General features: G+C 42.0%; 1 protein-coding gene across 1 annotated transcript; it reads left to right on the top strand.

The window, feature by feature from the left end:
• On the top strand, positions 1–27,504 carry TXLNB (taxilin beta). Its single transcript, XM_066545695.1, has 9 exons — positions 1–403; positions 2,314–2,405; positions 6,459–6,629; positions 12,189–12,383; positions 13,927–14,046; positions 19,020–19,094; positions 24,259–24,351; positions 25,474–25,569; positions 26,698–27,504. Exons 1-9 carry the CDS (start codon positions 1–3, stop codon positions 27,502–27,504), a joined length of 2,052 nt encoding a protein of 683 aa, XP_066401792.1.

Raw genomic sequence — 27,504 nt, 5'->3', positions numbered from 1 at the left:
ATGGAGAATGACCAGTCTTCCACCTCACCTGGGCAGGACATGCAGGGGCAGAGTGGGGACAAACCTGCCCCTGGCCTGCCATCCCCTGCTCCAGTGCCCATGGAGCAGCCAAGCAGCTGGCCCGAAGCAGCCGTGTGTGACATCTCAGAGGAGCTTGGCCGGCAGCTGGAGGACATCATTAAAACCTACGGGTCTGCCACGAGCCTGATGGAGAAGGAAAGCACTGCTACAGGAACAGACAGGCCTGAGAAGGGAGAGCCAGGCAGCTTGGAGGATGCAGAGTACGAAGATGGAAATGAAGAGAGTGAGAAAGAGAAGCTGGCTCCTGGGGATGCCTCCAAAGCAAAGGAGCCCAGTGGCAACAAGGAGCAGAAGCTGGAGAAAAAAATCCTGAAGGGACTAGGTAAATACTTACATACTCACACAGCCCTTCTGCAAACACAAGTGAGAACTCCCTGGTCCTAGCTCTTTACCATGTTAAGTTTTGGTATGGATGATAGGGACCTCCAGCTACCACTGAAAATTACAGTGACCATTACAACTTTTCTATAACTGATAATAATGTTTGGCACTATCCAACATGTAGGCTATATCAGATATTAGTTCTTTACAAAAAAAAGTACCACACAACACTGATGTACTACTGGACCACCCACATTGGTTAGCCAGAGCTGTCAGTCCAATGACACACCGGACAAAGTCACTTAGATGAAGGAAAACCTAGCCTCTCATCTGTACCTTGGTGAATGTTTTCTTCTCCTGTCTGCTCAGATATGACTGTTCACTGGTCACAACAGTAATAATGGTGCTACTGTGTAGCATGGGGACCTGCAGAATAAATTTACTGTGATGCCCAGGTTATTTTTCATTTAGTAACCTCCTGGACTAAACATATAATATATATAAAATAAGCCAATACATTTGTTCTCTAACACCTCAGCCCTGGCAGGGCTGTCAGCTGAGCTAGAAGTCTTAGCAAGTTTTTGAATACATGTACTTTCTGCTGGGCAGCCACTAGAGAGCAATGTAGTTACATTCTAATCTAATATAGATGTAAATTATTTCCCTGCCTACATTTAACTCCAGCCAATCTTCAAGCCTCTCCTTTGCATCAGAACCCAAACCCAAATGCAGACAAAGCCTGTAAATTAATCACCACAGACATTCTTACAGACAAGGGACTAAGCATAGGACATGGCATGGATTTTTTTCCTCAAAAATTCTTTTAATATCCAGAAGAAAATTCCTCAGTTTCTACTGCCTTGGCTTTGGTGCTGTTACTGGTACTTTATCAAGCTCAGTGAAAATCCTACCAACACACAGTTCTCCATCTGCCCTTGTGACAGTTCACACCAGGATTGTTTTTAGCTCCACTTATTTATGCTGATGCTGTTGAGAGAATTTAGTGTGAAATAAGGATTTTCTCCAGAGATAGTACTCCTAGTCTGCACTAGAACTGAAAACCTAGAAAATGCCCAGCCCAAAGCAGATTTTGTGTAACAGTCTCAGGAAGGAGGAGCATTTGGAAAAGCATGTCCAAGCCCCTGGGACCACAGGCAACCTTATCTCCAGGGATGTCAGGGGCACTTTGTATCTTATGAACAAGCAGTGTTCAAGCTCATACCTGGGGCTGAAATGAAAACCAAGAGGTATCAGAGGAGAAGCAATACCTGAATGGCTGTGCAGTGATTTGGCTTTGCACACCCAGGGAGTTATTAGACTCCCTCTGGAATACAAACATTCTCCACCAAGCCAGGGAACCGATTTACACGAGCATCACGTAGCCCAGACCTGGCTGGCAGCACCTACCACCCTCTGATTGTTTACTTCCACACCATAGTCTCTATATCTGACTTAATATTCTTCATGTCTTGTGTGGGTCTATCAGCAAAGGAGCTGAATACACCAGACGTGATCCACTTTCACTTACAAAGAGAGCTGTTCCTGAGCCTTTGGGGCCCAGGCCCTTTCTGTCCTATTTCAGTCAAATGTGCCATGTGTCTGACCTAATCATCTTGCAAAGACATTGAATGGAAATCAGATTACACAGGACAAAAGCATCTCACAGACAATGTTTTTGTTAGAAAAAAGCCCATTACTGAGGTGTGAAATGGAGGAAATTCCTAGCATGTTTGTTCTCACGGGGCAAAGAAAAACTCAGAAATTTACAGTAAAAATTGTTCCGTTCCTTCCAAAATGCCTCATTTCACCCTGTGTTTTTACAGGCCCAACCAATTTCAAATAGCCTATCTCATAACAGGACATCAACCACAAACTATCTAGCATCAAATCTCTGCTTCCTCTTTTTCTAAGGAAAAGAAGCCACCCTACTGATGCAAAGTTTGAATAAGCTGAATACTCCAGAAGAGAAGCTGGACCTGTTGTTTAAGAAGTATGCTGAGCTGGTGAGTACAATGTTGGCTCTTTTCTGTACAAACTGCCTACACAAGAAGTATAAAAAATACATGACATGCAGCATGGTCAAACCTCACATACTAGTAGTGGCTGTCCTGATAAGTGAATCCAATACAGTTGTCATGGTCAGATAATTATGGGTAGAAAAGAGAAAAAAAGTAAAAAGTGAGGAAAACAAGATTTGGGCCAGAAAGTTGATGAGGCGGAATATTTGTACTTAAAGGCAAATCTACCAAACTGACCCACACCCTAGACTGGTGTGTAGGCTCCTGCCTTCACCTCTTGCAAGGAGTTTTGCATGTTTCTGTTCCAGGTATTGCTTTAAATTATGCATTGGTGATTTCATCAAAATGAAAATAATACAGGATTTAGTATAAAGCTTCCTGTATTAGGAAGCAGATAATAGACAACCGAGACCAGTTGTAAGAGAATCCACAGCACAATGAAATAAAGAGTCAAAGCCCCTGCCATCATAATGTTACTCCTGTAACAATGCCACCTACCTGACTGTTCTTTCCACACTTAAGATGGGTTATTTTCAGATGAAGGGATATTTTCCTTTGTAGTCAAAGGACTGTATGATGATAAGCTGTGGAAATCTTACAAATGACAAGGCAGCAGCATTTTATGCTTTGTGGAGTGCTGAAAAATGTGTGAAGCAGAACATTGACTTTTTAATTGGTTTTATGCACAGATGTGTCCATGTCTCATCATAATGTGAAGTGAAATTTAGCTTTCGATTTTTCATGTAAAATCCTCTGATTTCATAAATTGGGTTCAGGCTGTTCACAGTATATCTCATGCTTAAAGGGACTTCATGCTCACGGATTAACTGAAATAGGTCTTCTTCCTCTACCAAGTACTTTCCACTGCATTCAAATGACATTGCAGCACTGCATAAAACAGGGGCTGGATTGCCAGTAGCCCATGCAGGAACAAGGTGCTAAAACAAAAGTACTGAACACTTGTTTCTGACATACTGTGCAATGTTACTGAAATAAATCATTCCTTAAATACAACAAAAACCTTGTTGGAGACAGGCTTACCCTGCTCACTTGAAGTGGCTGAGGGGCATGTGGTGATTAATGGCTTGTCAGCAGTTGGCTGTAGCTGTGACCACTCTCCCTGTTCCCTCTTGTCCATCCCCATCACACACTGGGGATCATGTCTTGCTTTTGCTGAGCTGTTTTCCAGCCAGATCAGCTCCCTGGTCTGGTGAGCCATGTGGTGACACAAACACTTGTTGCAGCACAGCTCAGGGGAAGGTGTAGCCATGCGATAGATGGAGCTGGGTGCTTGGCAGTGCTTCCCCTGCTTCAAGTAGCATTGGGGCTGGCTGTAGCTGAAGAGGCCACCCAGCAATGTTATGTCCTTGCTAGCTCATGCCCTGGCACAGTCTGTACAACTCTGGGTACACTACACAGGCTGGAGCATGGGCTGGTGAAGGTAGAAGCCACACCAGGGGGGAATGGGGAAGTGAGACAGGCATTTGGGCACAAGCTCTGCCACGCTACTCACCAACAGAGAACATCTCATTCCCTAAATCTGGTGTGTCGGGTTATAAAAGCAGACTGTGATTTACGACAGCTTTAGCTTACAAGCAGCTGTCACAGAATTGTTTATAACTGGATTATTTTCAGAGGTCCTGCGAGTCTTACAAGTGCTGGGTGCAAGAACAATATGCTAAAAAATAAATACAAGCTCTGACATTGTCTACAATGGGATCAAGATAAACTTTTCTTTCCTAAATTGACTGCTTCTCTAGGACAGCTTTCAAAAGTCAAAATTGCTTCTATTTTCAGTTAATTTTAGCTTCTACTTCATTAATTATTCATTAAAAATTATCATTGGAGACCATTTTGGCATTCCTATTTATCAGCGAATTGCCTTTTTCATTGAAAAAGTAACACCGTGTCTTAGATATTACTGAGAACTTGAAGATATAGGCTTCTAGTGCAAGTAATATTGCACTAAGGGGGAAAAAAGGCAAAAAAATGCGTGGAAGACTTTTCATATCAAGATTAATACCAACTTTATTCTGAGCCCCCTATCTCAAGTGCAGTTTGAGTGAATCATGAAATTTGGATAAATCATTAACCACTGAGCACAGGCTGTGCATGTAAAATGCGAAGCAAAAAGAGCACTTTTTATGTTTTTCAACAGAAAGAGGATGTTGTCATTGCAAAAGTCCCATGCCTTCTCAGTGATTTCTCATGGGCATCTCCTCACAGCACTGACTTCTTCTTCACAGCACAACCAACAAACTCCAACTCCCTTCTCACCTAGCTAACACACTCTTTTGTAGCACTCTTCTTCTTATTGGACACAGCTGTGGCCTATTAAGGGCAGGCCTGTTCCTAATTTCCTAATCTTTGGTGATTAGTACAGCTGCAACTCCTCAGGTATGAGACTACCTTCTGCATTATCTTTATTTTCTTACATTCTATCCCTCCACAAGGGGAAGGGGATAAAAACAATCTTATGAAGGAAAAATATCTCAGCCTTAATTACAGAAAATAAATTTATTTTCCTACAATACTAGAAAAATTATTTCAGCTAGTGCAGCTTGACTAGATGCAAAAGCCTGTATTGTGATCTACAGGAGCAAAAGTAGACAATACATGTGTTAAAAGTTGGACATTAACTGTAAATATACTCCAAGCTGGTGAGAGCATTGTTTTGTGGTATACTTAGCTGTGATTTGATTAATAATACATAGAGCTCTCTACTGTAAACATAAATTACTGAACATCTACAGAAAACAGATGAAAGTATAAAATATGATGCTGTTGACTGTCTTGTTTGAGCTGCACATCATTCCCCAGTGCTCACAGACTTTCCCAGTCATACTGGGGTTAATTAGTACAAGTGGTAGTATATTATTAGATAATGTAGTCCTAGCAGCAACTGTTGTTATTATTAAGGTTCATATGTTTAAGCTCATGTTCTACTGTTTTTCAATCAGAAAACATCTGGATTTCAGAAATACCTTGCAATGTATGCACATCTGTGATACAGTAAGAAGGGTTATTGTGTGTTGGAACAGGAGATGAAATCATGAAAAACTTCAGAGGTGATAGACTTCTTTGACCTCACTGTTAGGGTGTTAATTTACAGCACAGCAATTTTTTTCCAAACATCCAGTGATGGACACGCATCAAAAGAAATAACCAGACTGTGCAGGCATTACTATTAGCAATTATGTTGCAGGTCATCTTTGCCCCCTCCAAATCCACCCTGCTCCCTACCAGCCTTCCAGGGAAGGCAGGAGTCATGCACCCACAGAACAGCAGGCTCCCAAGGGAAGAGCAGGGACTGTCCCTGTTTCCTCCAGGAATTATACGGAGACAAAGAGCCCAAAAGAGGTTTGATGCACCATGACCCAACCCCAGTGATGACAGGACCTTCAGAAACACAACTGACAGACACTCTCACATGGTCCTGTGACCAGAGGAGCCTGGCAAGAGGAGGTGCCACATGTCATTTTGGGAAACTCTTCTCTGAAGAGAATTCTCCACCATTAGCAACAAAGCCCCCACATAAATAGCATTCCTGGTCTTCAGCTCTTCTTTTGTTGTTTTGTCCAGCAAGTTCCTGGATATTTAGGAAACTGCTTCTTTTTCAGGAAACTGAAAAATAAAATAGAATTAGCAACCACTGTATCACCTTATGATCTGGAGAAATCTCACCACATAAAGCACTACTGACTGCTCTAGTTCCAAACGTTGAAACAAAAATAAAAACCTCACAGATGTCCTTCAAAGAAATTCAAACCAAAGAAGGAAGAGCTAAAATGGTGTGACAAGAATATTAAAAATTATGTTCACCTACCCACAGTACAGCACACTTGGGACTGTTGCAGCAAGCATGCTTGGGAATCTCCAGGTTCTTCTCTCCTATCATATTAGTACTGGTAAATACAAAAGATTTCCTAAGAGGTTAAGAAAGTGTGAAGACTTTCCCCAGACCAAAAGAGCTCATTTTCTTTTCGCTTTGTTTCATTTTAATCAATGTTTCCCTCTTTTAATCCCTGTTTCGCCCAGCTTGAAGAACATCGTGCTGAGCAGAAAAAGCTGAAGTATCTACAGAAGAGACAGGCCCAGATCACCAAGGAGAAGGACCAGCTGCAGAGTGAGCACAGCCGAGCCATCCTCGCCCGCAGCAAGCTCGAGAGCCTGTGCCGGGAGCTCCAGAGGCACAACAAGAACCTCAAGGTGAGTGGGAGCCTTAGCACAGTACCCAGCAGTGAGGGGAAAGATGATGCTGACACCTTGCCATGCCCCTCTAGTACCAAATCAAAGGCACTTTTGCATCTACACATGCAATAATAATAATTATGTATACACTCTGATCTTGAGGTCCATTTACACCAAGACCCCTTTGTTTCTCATTTGGAAATATGAGAAACAGCACTTTTGGACAATGGGTTTGCCCACATTGGCTCTAAGCTCTCCTTACATTATTAGGGAGCTCAGGGCAGAGAAGAGCAGTGGGACTAACAGACCATGTCCCTCAAAGTGCAGATGCAAATGCATGTGCATGGACAGAACCACAGGAACAGCAGCTTTGCTCCCGTGGACTCACGGGAGGCTGGTGGGTGTTTTCATGTAATTCAAGCACTTGGACTTTCTCAAGTGATTTGTGAGGATCAGTCATTCAGGACATTTGTCTAAAGACACAAAATGTCAAGAAAGGAAGAATGCCAACATTATTTGTGGAAGTTGTTTGGATTACGAGAATCAGTTAAAAGAGAAAATTTTCAGGAGTGTCAAAATGCTGGGATCCATACACCATGTCTACCAATTGCTCGACGCATCACACCATTTAAATGTGAAATTTATAATATGATTATGCTCCTTGAAAAAAAAAGTATATTCAAGAAGAATATTTCTGTTGTGATCATCCTTTTTTTTCTGAGTGCATGTTAGTGATAGTGTTGGTATTAGTGTACAAAAGGCCTCTGCTTTGATCTATTCAAGGCCTTTCTTTATGGGGATATAGTTTTATATAGAATTACACATAGGAGTTGTCAGCAGCAAGAATTCCTCCTGATATAACCTCTATTACAGGTAATGCATTTTCATTCATTTCCACTGGCTCAGGAGTTGGCCTTCAGGGTCTTGCTCTGACTTTCATTGTGTGCTGGTAAGAATACAGCTGGGAGAGGGAATAGTCACTCATACACTCAAACCAGTGTGTGCCCTAGTAGAAGGATAAAAGCAGTTTAATACATAGGAAAGCTAGAAGCAAATCTTTCTGTGTTCAGTTATAGTCACGCAGAACTGCTAGTGAAAATTAACTTTGTGCCTGTCATTTGTATTAGACCTGAGCCATTCCTCAATATTGATCCACAGTGATTTGCCAGGCCACCTGTGGGTAAAATCTTTCAAAAGAAATACGAGCAGGTTTAAAGTGAATTAAGGATACAGTGTACAGTGCTTTGCATAGCCTTAACTGATGTTCCTAAGCAAATCATATCAGTGGAACTAATCAGTGAAGACTGGGGCATTTAAAAAAACTAATTCTATTTGGAAAATATATTTGGAGCAAATGTTGTTGAATTCCTCATACAGTTTCACAGCTACTTTATACTTATTAATCTTCTTACTAGAAAGCATGATTTTTCCATTCTCTTTGTATACAAATACTTCCGTGCACATTTCATCTTTACAATTAGGAAAGTCTCTTTTCAACATTTTTTTACCTGTTAGACTGCTTTACTTTGTGACTAGGTTCTCTAAATAAACATATAAATTTCAGGCTCAGTTCTTATTTTTATTGTGTATCTTTGCCAGGTGAGCCAGGGAATATGCCTGAGGTGATCTGGTATTAGGAAGAAGTGTTTGTATTTTCATCACTTCTTTCTAAGAATTTTGAGACCTTTTAAGAAACCCAGAATACTATCTTTCCTCAGGTTCCCATGCTGTGTAGAAAAAAATCCCAAAATTAAATAAGACGGTAAGACAAAGTACACTTGCAGAATGCATGAGAAGTAAAGTAATAAACAAAAACATTCATTATCTTTATCCAGTTTTGTCTCTCTAAGGATTTTAGCATAGTTCTTGGAATATTTGCAGTTATGCTTTAGCTCCTAGATATCTGTGAATGTCCAGAAACTAATGTTCTATTTATTTAAATGAGTGCAATTTTCTTTCACTCATGACTGTACTGAGAGGGCTCAAAACCAGAAAATCCATCAAATGGAATTTTTAAAATCTATGCTTAAATATTTTTATTTTGGTTTTGGCAGGACAGAGATTCATAATTTTTTAGTGCTTGGGATTAGCAGTTTGATTATGTTTCAAAGCGTGGAAAATAGAAGCTAGGATGTCATTTCAATAGCAAAGGAGAAAGCTGGCCTGCCCAGATCAGAAACCCCCTCTGACTTACCATGTGGTACATTATATGCACATCATGTCATGTAAATGTCATCTTCACTCATCTGGTGTGTGGAATTCCCATTAACTGCACATCCGTGCAGCCAAGTGGTGATGAATATGTATTCAATGCAGAGCTGCATTGAAAATCCACAGGGCAGATCAGAGAAGAAAAATTTCTGGTTAGTATTGGATACCAGCCTCAAATTCTCACTTACATGTAGTCCAGCTACTCTGATTATTTCCTTGCAGTTACACAGATGTTTAATTCTCCCTCCAAGAAAAGCAGAATAAAGGTTTGTGAAATAGCAGAATGTGTTCCCACTGCAATAAAGAGCTGCTTTGGTAAGAGCAACAGCAACTCATTTCTCTGCATGGAGTTCATGTTCTGCCAATTATCTGACAGTTTGGTAGCTACTTAGCATCTTGTAGTGACATGAACATCTCAGGTCCCTCGTCCTCCCTGCCATCAGGCATTAAGCAATGACTTTCATACAAATGTCACAAAAGTCAACAGCTTTAGCTATGGGCTCAGCTCCAAACTGGCTCAGACTGTGGTGCCTGGGAATGAAGAGCACAGTTCATTGAAAAAAGGATTCCTCACTCATATCATCTTGGCTGATATGGCTTCAGCAGACCAATAGTCTTCTGGAACTGCCCCAGAGAGGCATGAGAACACCTCCAGTATCAATCACACTCTTCTGTTCACAAATGATCTCACATTCTTGTGCTAAATCCCAAACTGCAAAATATCCTGTCTTAATTTTAACAAGGTTTTACATTCTTACATTCTTGGCAGCAAAACATGAGAGCAAAAGCAGTATTGCACTAGGACAAGAACATATGTTTGAACGGGTAAACAGGGAGTGCAAAGGTTCAGAAAGGGCAGAGAAAAGAGAACAAGAGTTTATGACTGGTCTCTGCTCAGTGCTGTAGCCACACTGCTGTCCTTCTGCTCAGCCAGTTCCCTTTAATCTGTGACTGGGATCTCAAGGATTTAACAAATGAGGGCCCCTGAGGAGCTCCCCAGGACACATACCAGCCCCCATTCCCAAGCAAATATCCTTCTCAAGTATATTTTTCTCCAAAGCAGAACAGATACAGAGAAATCCTGCATCCTGCAAATAAATGCTTCCTGGCTCAGTGTCTTTAACCATGAATCTTTGTATTGTCTCTGTGCTCTGTGTTGTATCATTTTTCTACCTCAGAAGAGCTGGAAATAAGATCTTCTGAGTAACATATATGCAGAGGGTTGGGTTTTTTACATTTGCATGATTGGTAGTCTCAGGATGTCTCGTTTCACCTTGTTACAGAACTGTTTGGTGTGACATATGCACAATCCACCTTTTTTTGGTTTATATTCATATGGACTTATTACTCTGCAGAGCTTTAAATCACAGTAGTGACATGTTATAAGGCTACCTGCATTAGAACAATGAAATGTTTCTGAGGAAGGATGTTTTGAAGCCACAGTGAGACAACTTCAGACATGCAAGTTCAATTTCTCACTCTGACTTCTTGAAGTGAAGTACGTGCACTCTTCTGCCTGCTCAGGGCTGCACCTATGTAATGGAGAACTAAGAGACATGAGGAGTTTTTTAAACGGTGTATCAGAGATAAAATAGAATTCTAACTTAGTCGACACTACCTAGGAATTCAAGTCAAATTTGGAAAAAGTTTCAAATAAAAATAACAAGGATGACATTGTTCGTAAACATGTGCTTTCAAAAGAAAATTAAATGTTTCCTTTTGGAAATGCTAAATCAATAGATCTAAAGCATCTTCTGAGCAGCATTTTTAACTCTACTTTGGAAGGTCATTTTCTGCTAAAAGGATTTAAACAAAAAATACCTACAAAAAGCTCTATTGCTATTTGTAAATGCAAAATGTTTCAAAATCATTCTCACCAACTGAGAAAAAAAAATTGGAGAGCTTCTCTTTCATCTTGATGCAAATTTTCTGTATGTCCAATTTCCAAGCCAGGTACTGAACCAGGACCCAACCCCCAAGTCATTTGCCCAGTTCCACATGAAATTTTTCCTTCCTATTAGGAGAGAGAGTCCTTCTGGGTTCACACTTTGTATTACTCTTTATGAATACACACACAGGTTCTTGTGTGAACTGCAGAGCACAGCAGGGCTCCGTGCACCAGGGTATTATTAATTTCTATGCACCAGGGTATTATTAATGGCTCCATTGCCTTCCTCCCATCATCCAAGGTGTTGGCATCCCTATTGCTCCCTGGACAGCAAAAGGACAAACATGCCCTACCTTGAACAGCAGCTGTCCTAGATCAGGCTCGTGTTGTGCATGCTAAGCAGAAATTGGGTCATTTGGTATTCACCTTACTTTATGAGCAGGGCCCAAATCAACGCCTGCTATGTCACATTCATGATACAAATTATACCTTATTAGAGTCAGCTAAAGCTTTATTCAAATATATTTATAGAAAATATCCATATGCAGTGTTACCAGAGATTTTTATGCAAATTACTATGATAGTTGAAACCTTATTAGAGTATGCCATTTGCATTCTGTGGAGCGAGTTTTTAGCGTGGTCCTGGCCTGATTTGTAACTACAGCAGATACGGTCTAGCAATTCTACATCAGGATTACCTTCCCCAGACTGCCCTGGAAGAAAATGAGGAAGGAATAAAAGTAGTCTGTATTACTGGATCCAAAGCAATGAATCCAGATTCTATCTGCATTGTCTTTTATATAAACAAATCTAAAACAGAAGTTCAATAATAGGGAAAAAAATTAAATCTGACTGTCTGTCTTAATTCTGTAGGAAACAACTTAAAAGCTTTCCTTGAATTCACTAGCTACTAAATTAGTGCAAATGTTTATGTCGGTTAAAAAATTAGAGAAGGAAAATTGAGGAATTGGAAAGGAGTCTTCAGCAAGTGATGGATTTCTCTTAAAAATTTAAATCCCAAAGGCCATGAATTTGATATGAAGATTCCTTGTTAAAATGAGGCATTGTAAAAGGTGATTTTTTTAATTCAGTCAAAGAGAATTTTGATAAAAGAGCTTTCAACTGTTTCCACTAAATATCTATTTCCAAAGAAAGAGGTGTGATGCAGTATCATGAATCAAGACATGCATGTATGTCCTCTCCTTCAGGCTTGCTTTGACCTGAAGCTCTGCTCTACATCCATCTTTATAAATGCAAATTCTTAGTTCCCTAATTTTTTCAAGGCCACTGTGTAATTGGCTCCGTAAATTTAGAATCTTGCCTAATGCTGGAGTAGATGAAAGCAAGAAAATCTCCAAAGAGGAATGCAAACACGTATAATCCTTCAAAGGGAAGCCTTATGCTACTCTGAAACAGTGTTTTTCTGGAACTGCTTATTATGCCTCTCACTTACTGTGTTCTCTCCCATTTTACAACAGGAGGAAACAATCCAGCGGGCACGGGAGGAAGATGAGAAGAGGAAAGAAATAACTAATCACTTCCAGGGCACACTGAGTGAAATCCAGGCTCAGATCGAGCAGCAGAGTGAGAGGAACATGAAGCTCTGCCAGGAGAACACGGAGCTGGCAGAGAAGCTGAAGAGCATCATTGACCAGTATGAGCTGAGGGAAGAGGTGAGCAGTGCCCTGGCTGCTGGCTGGGACGGCAGCACATTGTCTGGCTGTCCCAGGGGATCAGGAGGCACTGCCAGCAGCCTGGCCATCATTCAGCTGTCTCACAGGGTGGGTGCTTTGCCCTCTGAGCCGCGCCGTGCCTGCAGCAAGGTCTCTGTGGTATGGAACTGCGTGGGACAGCGCCCTGCCCGCGGCAGCCAAGGCAGCCTTGCTGCTGGGGGAGAGGGGCTGAGGCACCCAAGCAGCCAGCGGTGCCAGCTGTCTGCTGAGCTCCCCCAAATCCCTGGGGACCTCCCCCGGCATCCCTTTACTCCTTCCCACTAAGCTCCCTTTGGATACATCCCAGCTCCCTTTCAGTACATCCCAGCTCCCTTTCCTTTACATAGCCTGTTCTGCAGGTGACAACAAATATATTCTGTTACCTCCAGAAGCAGGTTGGAGAAGGGCTCTGTAAACTATTTGACCCTTTCCCAAAAGCAGAAAATTAGGATGACAGATAAAGGAGACCCTTTGAATTTAAATAAATTGTTGTTTTTTTTTAATTTTGACACCAGAAAAAAATCCTCCAGTAAAATCCCGAACTACCTTTTTTTTTATTTTATGATAAACATCAACAAATATCACAATGGGTCTTTTTGTAGTTTCTAAATACATTTACTGTGAGCCCCAGTGCAATCAGACATTATCATACTGAATAAAACATAAGTTATCTATCTTTACAATCTGGAATGACTGATACAATACCTGCTTTTCCAAATCTGTTGAATCATGTATGAATTCCTATACTGAATGAAGGAAATGTACACTCCTCTCTTGTGGTGTCTATGAGAAGAAAATGTAAACCAGAGGGACACACACAGAATAATTGCTCCTATGAATTTTATCTAAGTGAATTAAGACTGAAGTAGGCTATCAGCAACATTTATGTCCTGAAAGTCACCATGGAGGCAGACATTTTACAGGCTAGAGGAGGCCTCTGGTTTGTTTGGTCTTATCTCCAGATCCCCACTCATGTCCTGTCACCCAGGCCCTTCATTGTGCAGGTGTGTCCAGACCAAAGGGGATATGCTGGGCTTGTATTTACACAGAGGATGTCATGAGCTGTGCACATGCTTCCAAGTACTGCAGGTGCAATGTGTCTACACCACCATCCACACTGTGGCTTAGATCCACTGGCCATTTAACAGCTACAAAAAAGGTGTGTCCCCAGCATATTTATTATTGATGAGCAATTATTTGATCTTCAGTCACACTAGAGTGTACTGATGACTGCATATGTAGACCTTAAAACTGGCAAATATGCTAAGGCTTTTTTTTTCCCTTACAATAAATCAAAATTGATAATGTACACCAGTTTCCCTTCCCATGCTAATTCTGGCACATTTTATTCTTATCAGAGCTATAACTTTTTAGTAATTGCAATAGGAGTGTCTTCTTGTTTTGCAATGATTTTAAGTGTTCCAGTAAATAGCTGTACATGTACAAGCATGAAGGTCTGTGTAGATAATTAAACCTGCACATTCAGCAGATTTTTTTTTTACAGCACCTTGACAAAATATTTAAGCACAGAGAACTTCAACAGAAACTGGTGGATGCCAAGTTGGAACAGTCTCAGGAAATGATGAAGGAAGCCGAGGAGCGACACCAGAAAGAGAAGGAATATGTATGTACCTATCCTTCTAATTTGTCTGTCTTTTATCTAGCTTTAGGCCAAAACAAGCCCTGCATGCTATTTCACAAATATATTCAGGTCCAATCTCGGGTACAGTAGCAGAGAAGTTTTTATAGCTACCATCAGTTCTCAATGCAAAGGAACAACCTCTGAAAGGCTGCTTTCATTTTCATTTACAGATTTAGAGGCACACTGCAGAGCAGTGGGTTAGATCCCAGACTGTTTCCCCTAACTCACTGTCACTGTGTAGTTGGTGTGTGGTGATGTTGGGTCAGGTGATGCCGTTGGTTTTCAGTTGTCTCTGGTACTTGATACTCCATCTCCCCACACAACATGAATGCACACAGCTAAACCACCAGAGAGGAGACCAAGAATGTGGGATTGAAGTGAAATGGCTGAATGCTGCTATTCCCCCAGGTTCCAGGCTCCCCAGGCATCCTGCCACGGATTCACTTTTGCCTTGGACGAATCCACAGGAGCCACTTGCTCTTACAAAGCCTCCCCTTCACTGTTTCCCTCCTTATACTGGTTTGCCAGTGCCTCTGTCAGGCAGGCAGTGTCTGGATCCATTTAGCAGCTTTGTTTGCTCTTCCTCCCTTTCTGGAGTCAAGGACATCTCTAGCAGGGGAACAGGGAAAAGTAGGAGGCATGTTCTCTGCAGGCACAGCTGGGATGGAAGGAGGACATTCCTCCATCTGTAGTCTGACACATTTTGTGACTCAATTAGACTAAAATTAATTTTCTCAGACTGCCTGGTATTTTCACAGCAATCCTCACATCTACAAAGGATCGGAGTTCAACACAGGCACGTGGTCCCTCTTCTCAGTGGAGGCAGCAGCTCTCAGAGGGAGTGACAGGCTCTCATTAGCTGCAAGAAAGCTTTAGTTTTCGCCAGTCCTCCAGCTAACTCAGGAGCAGCATGACACACTTCTATAAAGAGAGGACATTTATCCCTTCCCCATATCTGGAAACAGATATATTAGCACAAGCATGGCTCTAACGGGTATCTTAAAATACTCAAAATAGATGAAAATACGGGGCTCTAAGACTTGTTGTTAGAGCACAAGGGAAACACAGCATACACCTCTTACCAAAAAGAGCCCATAAGAGCATTTATCCTCTTTCTCTGCACTTATCTTGCAGTTGGAACACCCACTCCTGCTCAGCTTTACTCCCTGCTAAAGAGTGAGGGTGAAAACGAGCTGGGGCTTTGTGCAAATCTGCATATCACTGCATGACAATCTGTAGTCCAGCTGACTTATTCTCCTTCACTCTGAAACCTACATAAAGCCAAACCCCACAATTTCATTCATGACCATTGATTCTTGGCAGATTTAAACTCCAAAAATCTCCAGATGTCCAAGAAATCACTTACAATGGCAAAGCAAATATGGGCTTACTTTACTGATGTCACTGGGAGTTCTGCTAATGAGTACCAGATTTCAAATACTGAGGGGAAAAAAAACCAGAACAGAAGATATAGAAGACCAGGCATTGGCTCTGTGGAAAACTGGCACATACGGCCTTGTGTCAATACGGACTTTCATGCTGCATCTCTCAGAACATGAATTTTGGGGCTGCTTGTCATCTGTGACTGTCCCTGTTTTAGCCGAAACTTCTTTATATGTATTATCCAGAACTGGTATGCAGAGATTTGGTATTTTCATTTTTTTTAAAGCACTGAAAGTCATCACTGTCTACAACTGGGAGTGGAAGATTTTCTTTTCGGCTTTGCTGTGTGTAAGAAATAACAGGTTTGAAAACAAGCTACAAAACCTTTATGCAGTGGGTGTATAATGGTATGCACCGTGTACAAAGAATATTTTCCCCATTGTCCAAAAGCATGCTTAAAAATCCTGTCCTTGAGGTAGGCTGGTGATGTGGGTCTAACATCACCCATCACCTCCAAGCAAGGTAGATTTAGCTGCAGAAATGAAGGCCAAAAGCCATGCAATGAGTCAAGGCATAATTAGGCATGTCATGATTCATCACGGGCAGCCCAGAGAGCTGGCCTACACTTGGCTCCCACCTCCATCCTATTGATGTGCTCTTAGTCCCACCCACCCAGCATTGTGCTAGTGTCTGTGGGAGTAATGTATATACATGTATGTGTGAAATCAAGGTGCTTTTGATGGAGTTCTCTCACTTAGCTGTAACTCTCTCCAGCTCAGTAATGTGCAAAGTTATAATAGCTTTCAGAATCTTTCTCTCCATAGAATTTTCTCATCCCTGTGCATGACCTTTGCTGCAGGATTTTGCAATTGTTCTTAAATGAAAATTATTGTATGCTTTTATCTATTTGATTACTCTTTGAAGGCTCACTTTGATGCCTTCCCATGCACTTCTTCCATGTGGGAATCTTTGCCCCTGAGCAAAACTTCTTTACCTCAGACAATGAGAAGTGTTCCCTCTTGCAGAGCGTGAGCACCTCAGAAGGAGGTCATCTCATTGCTTGCACAGTTCACTCTACACATGCCTCAAAGGATGCAATTCCCTATTGAAGCAGCAGTGGTTCCTAACATGTGGTTTCCACAAAGGGACAGCTTGACCTAAGGATGCTATTTTATCACCATCCCACAACTGGTCAGCACTACATAATTGGAATTTACAGAGTCTGACAGCAAAAAGAGAAGTTTAATTTTCACTAAGCCAGCCCCTGTGACTGTCTGGGCCTCCAGCAGCTATCATAGCTCTAATAATAGAGTGTAGCATCACCACCCTTCACTAAAGTGCTGCTCTGTAAACACCACATGCAATATTTATTCGTTTCTTGATACTTCAGCCTCCTTGTTACCACTTCATACTCTATTAATAAATGTATCAGTTCTGATTCATTTTCTCCCAGCTTGGTGTTTGCAGAGGACCTCAGGCTGCATAAGAACATGTGCTAATTTGAGCAAGCCTCTCTGTGGCTTGCTTCCATTACAGAAGACTTTATTAACTCTCGGATTTTTGTTGACTGCAGAAGTTATGTGGGTCAATAAGAAAGAGGGATTTCATTAAGAGGCAAAAGAAGCAACTTTTCTTTGCCTTCTCCATCCATCTGTTGTGCTGTGGCCGAAGACATGGTGCAGGAGTTGGGACCTTTTCATTATTCCAGTCACATTGGGTATGGAGGTAACCCCAGCTGAGATTGAAGCAATTCAGATAAAGTCCAGTCCTTAGAAGTAATGACTGGCCTAGGGACTGGATAGCTCTGAAGGTTTTTGAAGCACATTTCATTAAATCATTCAAACCCTATAAATTCTAAAAAACACTCTAAAAAATTAGATATCAAAGAAAGGTGAAATTTAAAAGTCAAAATTTCATCCAGACTTTTAAAAAATTTGTTTCATTTTTTTGTACATGAAAAGCATACCCTCTTCTGAGAAAATAAATGCACAAACTGATGCTAATTTAACCCATGCCAACTCTTTTTACTGTCCATGGCATATCCTATTTGAAATTTTAATCAACAAGACCTGAATTAAAGAACTTGATTTATCTCCATGGAATCAAATTAAATTATCAAAATAAATATTGAGGCAGATATAAAATAAGTACGACACATAATTTCTTCATAATTGAGCTGTAAAACATTCTTGTCTAGGAAACTTTAGATGTTAAAAATTCAGTTGGTCCAAATTAAAGGGCTGAATTGATGAAAGAAATATTTTTCTAGAGCCAATATACATATGTTTATATATGCAGCAAATCTAATTCAGATAGTCTCTGTGCCACAACCAGCTGGAGACCGTCAGCATTTTAGGGTTCATCCTCAGCTCTTTTACCAGGTGGTATTTGCATAGTTTACATGTGTTATTTCCAATAAAATGGTTAGAATAAAAGTTTTTACTCATTTTCAGCATGTGCTTCTACTTGCCTTTCACTTCCAGTATAAAATCCCCAGACGTACACAGTCCTTTTAATTATCAATATATTTTCAGAGCCCAGCTGTGCTATTTTAAATACAATTTAGAGTACAATTTAAGTTCAATTTAGTCCAACAGAGCAAAATCCTGTGGTAAAATAACTTCTTTATGTCTCATTTCTCAAGCTATCATTAGCATTCATTTTCTAAAATATATTTGGCCTGACTAATAAAACACTTTATAAATGTTTGGTAGACAACAGGGACATTTCTTTAACACCCTGGTAAATGTTTCCTGCTTTTAGATGAAACCAATTGCTAAAATATTACTGTGTACTTTGGAAGTGCTGACTCAGAACTGTAGCCAGGAAAGGTCTCTGCAAACCTCATTCCTCCAGTTTGTTCAGCCTTAACCAATCCTCCACCTGTTTTATCTGCAGCCTGCAGATCAGAATGTGATTTTGCCAAACACCTTGGGGTAGGGAAGCACACCTTCCCAGGAAAAGCCAGGGAAGAAATTGCAGTTAAGCTTCTCCTGGGCTGCCTACTTAACCTGAGACATTTATCACCCTGAGCTGGAATTCTCCACTTGCCACTGCAAACAGAGCCCAAAGATAACAGACAGCAGTAAATGTATGACATTTGCTATGCACTGGCTTTCTGAAAACGCCCAGATTTTTTGATGCAGGTCTGACTGTGGCCATCCCCACATGCTAACTCATGGTCGGTAAGGCGAAAGGAAGTTTGCCATTCACTGGAGAGCAGGAATTTGGCTGGAGCTGTGCTGAAATGAATGTGCCAGAAAGTATCATAACCATTCTCTAGAAGTCTGGTGAAGATGTGGTTAAATGCCACGGTTTTTATAGCCCACTGTACTGCACACTTAATTCCAAGTAGGTTTTGAACTCCTATTCAAATATGCCCATGGAATGCAAATAGCCTGTCCCATGTCTCAGGATAACACTAAATAGTCTGCCTTACCTAACTGCTCTAACTATATTCACCTGAAAGTTAGGCCACTCCTTATCACAGTAACATGAGTAGCTGGAGCATGAGGATTTCCAACTGATAATCTAGGGATCTAACAATTTTTTCTCTATTGCCCAAAACACAGCTCCTGAACCAAGCTGCAGAATGGAAGCTCCAGGCCAAAATGTTAAAGGAGCAAGAGACTGTCCTGCAGGCACAGGTGACGTAGGAGAGGTGATTGCATGGTGTGCCTTTGTTTGCAAGTTTTTAACCCATGAGGCACATCCCAGGTAAAGTATCCAAACTACTTTCTGTGTATTCCTTCTAGCCTCATTCTACATCCCGTAGACTATTGCAAAGGAAGCAGGTTATTTTCGAGCCAACTGTAAGGTAATGCCCATACTGCAAATCATACTCTGACATGTGGGTTGTGTAGTCTAAAGAAGTGAAGAGGCTCTTTTTGCAAATTTTTGGTATAAAAGAGGTTTATAAAGATGGAGAGAGATTTTTTGCCAGGGCATGTGATAGGACAAAAGGTAACAGGTTTAAAGTGAAAGAGGAGAGACTTCTTTTACATACGAGGAATAAATGCTTTGCTGTGGGATGGTGAGACACTGGAAAAGGTTGCCCAGAGAAGTTGTGGATGCCCTGTGCCTGGTAGTGTTCAAGACTGGCTGGATGAGGTTTGAAGTAACCTGGTCAGTGGGAAGTGTCCCTGCCTAAGGCAGAAGGATTGGACTACCTGATCTTTAAAAGGTCCTTCTGACTCTAATCATTCTAAAGTGCTGATTTATGAGTATTTACAGTGCTCAACCACAGAACAATGTGTGTGCCTTGATTATTCACCATAACTACCCTTCAGGCAGATTTCTTATACAGCAAAGCACTGGAGTACATACATATCAGGAAACAAGTTTACCAAACTGGAGTTGCTGTGCCCATATGCTTTTCTGAATTGGGGTGCAAAGGCAGCATTTTCATTAACTTTAACAGGAATTCTGTCTACTAAGGGCTTATAGAGAGGGGTCTCTAGGATTTCAGTGCTTAACTGTAATTTGAAACTTTCAATAAAATAAAATTACTTGCCAAAATTACACCAGGAGTCAAGCTGGAGTGAAAGGCAGTAAAACCAAGCCATAGGCAGAATATACTACACTTTGGGAGCAGTGCAATAATCACCTTGAATATTCGAGTGAGACCTTGAATCAATGAGAACACTAGATGACATGACAAAAAGAGTATCAGTAAATTTTTCTAGATTTAAGAAACAATTATGTAGATTCTTTGACATGTCTGTGAGAAATGTTCCCCCCAAGCAGAACCTTGAGGGGGATGGTGTCAGTCTGTCAGCCCCTCTTGCAGCTGCCCATCTCCTCACCCATCAGGAAGTGCCTCCCAGCTCTTGCTCACAGTTAATCATACAGGCAAGTTGTCCCAGCTTTTTCCTTGCAGATGGTCTAATTGCTGCCTCTTGAGCCACCAAGAAATTTCAGTGTAGAACTGATAACCTGGACACCTGCTAAGAGGAGTTTAGTTTTTTGTGTGTTTTTTCAGAGGCTGAGATAAGCCAGTGGCACACCGAAGAACATCATATAAACTGCTGCTGACAATAGTTTGACAGGTTCTGCAATGAAACCTCCAAGACCTCCAACTGAGTCTGTCCTGACTGCAAACCTGCTCCCAATTTTCTCAGAGTGGTTTTAATTAAACTCTTATGATCAACCAGAAGAAAAAAATTATGCAGGCAGACCTTCGTAGCCAGCTTAATAAAGCTGGAGTTATTGATAAAAAAATAGAACATTTGAAAGAGAAAAGCTGTTTTTAGAAAACACCAGTCAAGTCTGTAAAAGCATTGAGAATACATGTGCTCCTCCCAGGCTTGTAGAGACAAAAATTTGATTTGCTTCCTGAAATGAAATATGCAGTTAAGTGTGTTGCTCAAGTGTGAGAGCTCTGTCACTTACATACCAGCCTTCATTTGGAATTACCAGGAATAATAACATTATTAATATTATTTTTTAAAATTTTTATTATTTCCAGTATGGTAGCACCAAAAGACCTCCCTCATGGACCAGATGCTATAATGCAAGGTGTTGTGCAAGTGCAGAACAGAAAGAGCATAAAGAGCTCCTTGATGCAAACAACACAAAGCAATAAATAGATATTATGCCCCATCCCTGGAGGTGTTCCAGGACAGGTTGGATGGGACTTTGAGCAACCTGATCTAGTGGAAGGTGTCCCTGCTGGTCTTTGGGGTCCCTTCTAACACAAGTCTTTCTATGATTCTATGATTAACAGAGAAACGGCTGCATGGAAATTTATGAGAAGATGTTGGGTCAGTGAGATAGGGAGAAGCCATAATATTGCCTTCACAGTGAGATATCACTCAATATCAGAGGAGGTGATGAACACTCACTTCTTCCTTGAGCTGGAAGGAACTGGGGACATCATATTCATGCCAGCCGGTCTCTGGATGGCCAATGTGGCAGCGACAGCCAAATCCAGTGCTCCAAATGGTGACAGGGATCTGGCACCAGCTGAGGAGGCACACCCAAACTGTGGTGGTGCTTCCCAGGGTGCTGCTCCCCAGGCATGATGCTTAGGCAGACTATTTTAGCTTCATGCATTGAAACCGAATTAAAAGATAGAAGCTGGCCAAGACCTTTAATATTTGGTAGCCAGCACAGGGCAACCACTAAATCATGGCAACCAAGAAGAACATAACAAGGCCAAAGAGGTGGCCCCATGGTAGCACCCTCTTAGCATGGCAGTGCTGAGGAGCCCTCACTTCCCAGAGCCTTGCACTCACAGCAGTGCTGCCTCTGTCCTCCCCATACAGTCCTGCTGGATACAGCAAGGCAATCCTCGTCTCCCTGATCTTGGAGCACAAGTGCACGCTCCCAGTGAGTGACATCTCTCACAGCCTGTTTCCAGCCACTGTGAAAACATTCATTTATTATTCAGTTTAAATTGCAGAAGCTATTCTTAGTACTGTGGTGCTCCTCAGGGACCCAGCTGAGGTCACAGCTTGCCCTGTTCAAATGGGAAATGTTTTTGACCTAATTAAACAATATGCAAAAATTGGAAGGGAAAGCAGAGACAGAATTGAGGTGAGCTTTCTTAAAACAGATCGGGGCTAGGAGCCTCAGTTCTCTGATTCCCACCTCTGCTCCATCACCTGGCTTTTGGGAAGCTCAGGCATTTCTCCTTGGAGCTGTGACATCTCTTCCAAATGTCAACATTCCACTACTACACCAGGTAGCAGTGTCCCACCTACGCTATGGAACTTGGGGTGCTAAAACAAATCCCTCTGAGTTTTTGTTTGTGCCTAGGTCACAGCTCTGGCTACAGCCTTGTATGAACACAAACATGCAAGCTTCATGTCAGCTAGCTCTGATACTGGCACCATGGAGTGCTCTGCATGGGTTAACCTCCTGTGTCTTCTCCCAGCTCCGTGGGGAAGGGCTGCAGCCTGTGCCCTCCTCTCAGCCTCCAAGGCCCTTCCAGCCCAGGTTATACCTGCCTGGAACCCTGCATTTGTGGCTGTGGCAAGGGGCACCATAACAACTAGCTTGAACAAGTATGATCTATAACATAACTGTACTTGATTTCAAAATCAGAATGAAACCCACCCCACTATTAGCAACGTTTTCTAAATCTTCTTTCCTTCAGTGACTTCACAGTAGTATCAGGGGTGAGTTGGCTACACCACCTCTACACTAAAGAAAATTTCCTAGGTAATCTTTTTCCAGCTCCCTGCTGGTGTGGAGAAAGAAGGCAACCAGCTTCCACCCACATACTGGAATACTGCAGGCTGCTCTTGACCCTCCCAGAGCTCAGCAGCCACCCTGCCTCAGCCACCACATGTGACACCATGTGACACTTTTCCTAAGAGCTGCCAGGCTGGACAGATGAAATGTCTGACGACCTAAGTATTTCTAGGGATGTTCTGGCACCAGAAGGAATGGAACAAGCTGGAGCTGGTCTTCTTTTCCAAAGGGGGAAAAACCAGCAAACAAACAAATAAATAAACAAACAAAAACCAACAACAACAAAAAAAAAAGACAACAACAAAAACCAAACTGTGCAGGAAAAGCCAAAAACGAGAAAATCTTACAGAAAAACTAACTCAGATCTTTAGAACATTTGTTCCCCCAAAACCATCAGATGATTTTAGATATGAAAAAAATTATAATAATGAAAAAATACAGCAACAGATAAACTTTCACATGGCTGCCATGTATAAACTGATAGCAAAATATGGAGTCCTGGTAGTCTGAAATGCTAGCACATTGCAACAGAACTTCATTCTGCTCTGCTTCTCAGAGTGAAGTGAAACTGGTAAAAGAGGCTGGCTGGGGATGTTTGCTCTGTCTTCGCTGGCCTTGCCTACAGCTGCAGTCCAAAACAGAGCTGACAAGGTCTCAGCTTGCTCAAGCTGTGGTGCAGGGATGCATCCTGAAGGAATCCAGTGCAGATTCACAGCAGTGTGAAAGTGAAGGGTGAGCTTTGTTTACATGCCAGGTAACATAGAAAGTGAGCAGTGACACTCCTCTTCAACAGGGGAGTGCAGTGAAGCACATCAAGCACTGCCTGTGCAGCTCCTGGCCACAGCCTGAGCCACCAGGTGGAAAGATGGAAGAAGGGAAACCACGACTGCAGCGTGGTGTGGGAATGCCTCTCCCCCAGCTCACTTGGACATCAAAAGCATCCTAGCCAGGGTAGCACCCAGGTCCCAGCCTGGCTGGAAGAGTGCTCAGAGAAATCCACAAGGCAGGTGAACAGCCAGGCAGCCACACAGTATTGACCTCCTCTGCCAGGGCTGAAACCCCCAGGTTAAAGCTGGGGTTTGGTGACATCTGCATGGTGAAGCAAGGCTTGGAGCTCAGGCACAGCTCTGCCCACGCTGGCTCTCACCTTGATTTAATCACACTGAATGGTCCTGCACAGCATCAGTGGTTGGACCAGCTCAGGTTAGTCCTTGCCCATGGAGATGGGCCAGGGATCAAAGCAAGGGGAATGTTTTCACAAGTCTTGATATCTACAGAATTATTTTTCTTCTGGACACCCTGTAGAGGGATACCACAGCTGCAACATTCAGGAGAGGAGGGCATCCATAACTCCCAGGTCTTCTAAAAATCACTTGCCTGGCTCTTTCTATTCTTACTCATCTTTCTGCAATGGAGGAATCATAATAGTTTGCAACCATAAAAAGTTGCAAAGAGTTTCTGTTCCCTGATGTTTGTGCTTTCATAGTCTCCAAACAGAAACTAATTTCCATGCCCAAACATAAGATTTATTTCATTATCTTCTACCAAAGTAGAAGTTCACCATCCTGGATGTTCTGAAATTAGTGAGGTTCTTTTTTTCTCTCTGTAATACAGATCACTCTCTACTCTGAAAGATTTGAAGAATTTCAGAAAACATTGGCCAAAAGCAATGAAGTGTTTGCCACATTCAAACAGGAGATGGAAAAAGTGAGTAGGAGCTCATGCCTGAACTCTGTAATTGATAGTTTCCTTTTAGATTTTGATATTTCTCACTCTAATAATTCTACCTGTGATGGGACCATCTCTGCATATTTTTGAAGAATAATTTCATCAACATTCAAATAAGATTTAGGACACACTCAGCCACGACTGAGAGCAGGTTAGATTTCAGCTTTGCAAGCTGAACAGCAGAAAGGAGAGTAGAAAGCTCTCCATTTCAGGTAAAGCTGAAAATGCCTGGAAGAATAAATATTTTACTTAAAATATAATGTGGTGGTTGGGTACAGATCCCTGAGACATACCAGAGAGGGAGTCTGGAGCCACATTTATCAGACCATATTCCCAGGAGTGCCCAGAACCTTCTGGGTGACTGACACTGGTACAGAGAGTTTGACATAGGCTACACATCATTTACTAGAGTGTGTAGGCAGAGCTGAAGCCCACCAACCCCTTTACACCATGTGGAAACTGTCCAAGAGACTGTTTCCTTGCAGCTGGGGTTCTTATTTCCTGTAATGAATGGGAGTTAAAAACCAAACACATCTACATATTGTACATATTTGTAATAAACAATGTTCTGCTCTGCCACTAAGGCTCAAAATCCTCATGCCCTGATCCAGGCAGCACCTAATAATTCTTCACAGAGAGTTCTGCCTGCAGAAAAACAACAGGAAAAATAGTGCTATTTAGCTAGTAGTGTTTTCTGGAGGTAGTATAGATGGGTGAGTAGTCCAGCAGGAATTTCCCTGGCCTTGAGGGCTCAGAGGAGCCCATCTTTAACTTCCCAGCAGTCTAACATTGTAGTCTGGCAAAGAGACAAAGAGAATCCAGCAAATTCTTGGCCTTTTGTTTTTGTGGGTTTGTATGCTGGAAGTTGGCTATAATCAACTGGTGCTACTGTTGGGACTACAGACTAGAGGCTGAAAGTGATATAGCAGCTACTTCAAATGAAATCCATCCCCTAACATGAATTATTACTTAGCACAGACACTACAGCTGCCGGTAGCAGAGCTCTGAGCAGGGCCAAAGACTTGAATAAAGGGGCTGCCCTAATTTCATCTTTAGCATGGAATTTCTGTTGTGATGCAGCTTTTCTTCCTGATTCTACAGATGACGAAGAAAATGAAGAAGTTAGAAAAGGATACTGCTACATGGAAATCCAGGTTTGAGAACTGTAACAGAGCATTACTGGACATGATTGAAGAGGTGAGCAGTCTTTCCCATCTCAAGATGCATCCTTTTCCCCACGTAAAACTTTAACTAGGAGATGAGATAATCCCAGAAATCAGTGAAAAAATTCTTCTTGAATCTAAGGGTCTTTCTTTCAAGCTACCTTGATAATTGGATTTCTTTAGAGAAAAAGACAATCTCAACTGGTAGTGCTTTTAGATTGTGCAGGAATCCACTGCATCCATGAGAAACTGAATTATGTAACTCTGAATTTTAAGTGCTCTAAAAATGGGTGATTCTCAATGCTCTCCCATACAAGCAAATTGGCATTAGTTCACTTCATGCTACTTTCTGCATAAGAGCATCCACTCAGGGAATTAATGTGTTCTAGCTAATGAACTTTAAAATCATGCCTTTCATTAACTTCCTGTGTAGTCAGACTCTAAGAGTCAAAAGCAAGTACTGTGTCTCACCATACTTTAAAATGTGCTGTCCCAGGGGCATTGCAAAGGAAGTTCATAAGCACATTGGAACTCATTCAAAGATAAGAGGCTGCCTGAAGTTTCACCCCAAACATAAGCTGAACTGGAACCAGATCTTTCTGGTTAGCTTTGTAGTTCTGTGCTATTGCTATTTCTATTTTTATGGATTTCTGTATGTCTTGTTTGTTTCCTCACTGGGTGTAGAAAATGTTCCAATTCAGGATGCTCTTACAGAGCCCAGAAGCAAGATAAACAAAAAAACAAACAAACAAACAAAAAAACCCAACAAAAATAAACAAACAAAAAAAAGCTCATTTGCTTCCAAATTCACACGCACACCAACCAAAAGTCTAAGCAGGCTTTTGGTTGCTTGTCTGCATGGACATCCACTATGCTTTTCCATCTCTCCAGATCATCAGCAAGTACTCCTGCAAATATATTTGAGTGAAATTGATCTGAATATGTATCCAGAATGTTAATACATTGTAGTTACAGGGATGAATTTCCTCTTGAATTTTTGGTCCAAAACACCATAGTTATTGAAGAGCAGTTGGTGAAAGCCAGCCACCTGGCAGCATCCTCTGAAGGCTGCTCTCAAATCATTTCCTAATTGCCAGTTCCACTAATGAATTGCATGCACCCAAACTGAGCCTGTACCTTTGCCTGATGTCTTTGACTACAGAAAGCCATGAGGTCCAAGGAATATGAGTGCTTTGTGCTGAAAATCCAGAGACTGGAGAACCTTTGTCGTGCTCTGCAGGAAGAGAGAAATGAACTGTACAAAAAAATAAAGCAAGCACAGTTCCAAGAAGAGGTGAATGGAAATGGCATCTTAGAAGAAGAAGAAGAAGATGATGAAGATGATACTAAAACAACCCCTTCCCCCTCTGAGCAGGAGAGCATGGAGCTGCATGAGAGTGACAAGAGGATGCTGAAGCAGCTGGCTGAAGCTTTCAGGGTGTCCCACAGGGCAGAGGAGTCCCTCCCAAGCAACAGCAGCAATCCAGAGACCTGTGACACTCAAACATGTAATGCCATCCTGGTGCCAGAACCTCCTGCTCCTCTCACTCCACATTCAGAGGCTGGGAAAACCTGTGAGCAGCCCAGCACGAGCACATCAACACCCACTGAACACACACCAGCACCCACTGAAAGTATGACAGCCCCCACTGAGAACGGGTCAAAGCCCACCAAAAGCACACCCTCACTTCCAGACAGGGTGCCAACACCCACAGAAAGTGTGCTAATGCCTCCTGAGAGTGTGCTTGTACCCACTGGGAATATGCCAATACCCACTGAAAGCATGCCAGCAACCCCTGAAAACGTGCCAACCCCCACACAAAACACACCTATGTCCCCTGGGAATATGCCAGTACCCATTCAGGGGCCACCAAAAGCTGCAGAATGTGTGGATGGCCCAGCAGATAGATCTGTCCAGGGTCAGTCTGGGAAGCAAACAGGGGACACAGACATGGAAGCAGTGGATTGA

This window comes from Molothrus aeneus, chromosome 3 (assembly GCF_037042795.1).
Source record: "Molothrus aeneus isolate 106 chromosome 3, BPBGC_Maene_1.0, whole genome shotgun sequence".
NCBI lineage: Eukaryota > Metazoa > Chordata > Aves > Passeriformes > Icteridae > Molothrus > Molothrus aeneus.
Note: the sequence above shows the minus strand (reverse complement) of the source record. Positions and strands in the feature narration are given on the sequence as shown.

Coding starts and splice junctions, on each gene's coding strand:
- TXLNB (XM_066545695.1), top strand. CDS start 1: ATGGAGAATGACCAGTCTTCCACCTCACCTGGGCAGGACATGCAGGGG. Junction 6,630..12,188: donor GGCACAACAAGAACCTCAAG/GTGAGTGGGAGC, acceptor ATTTTACAACAG/GAGGAAACAATCCAGCGGGC. Junction 12,384..13,926: donor AGTATGAGCTGAGGGAAGAG/GTGAGCAGTGCC, acceptor TTTTTTTTACAG/CACCTTGACAAAATATTTAA.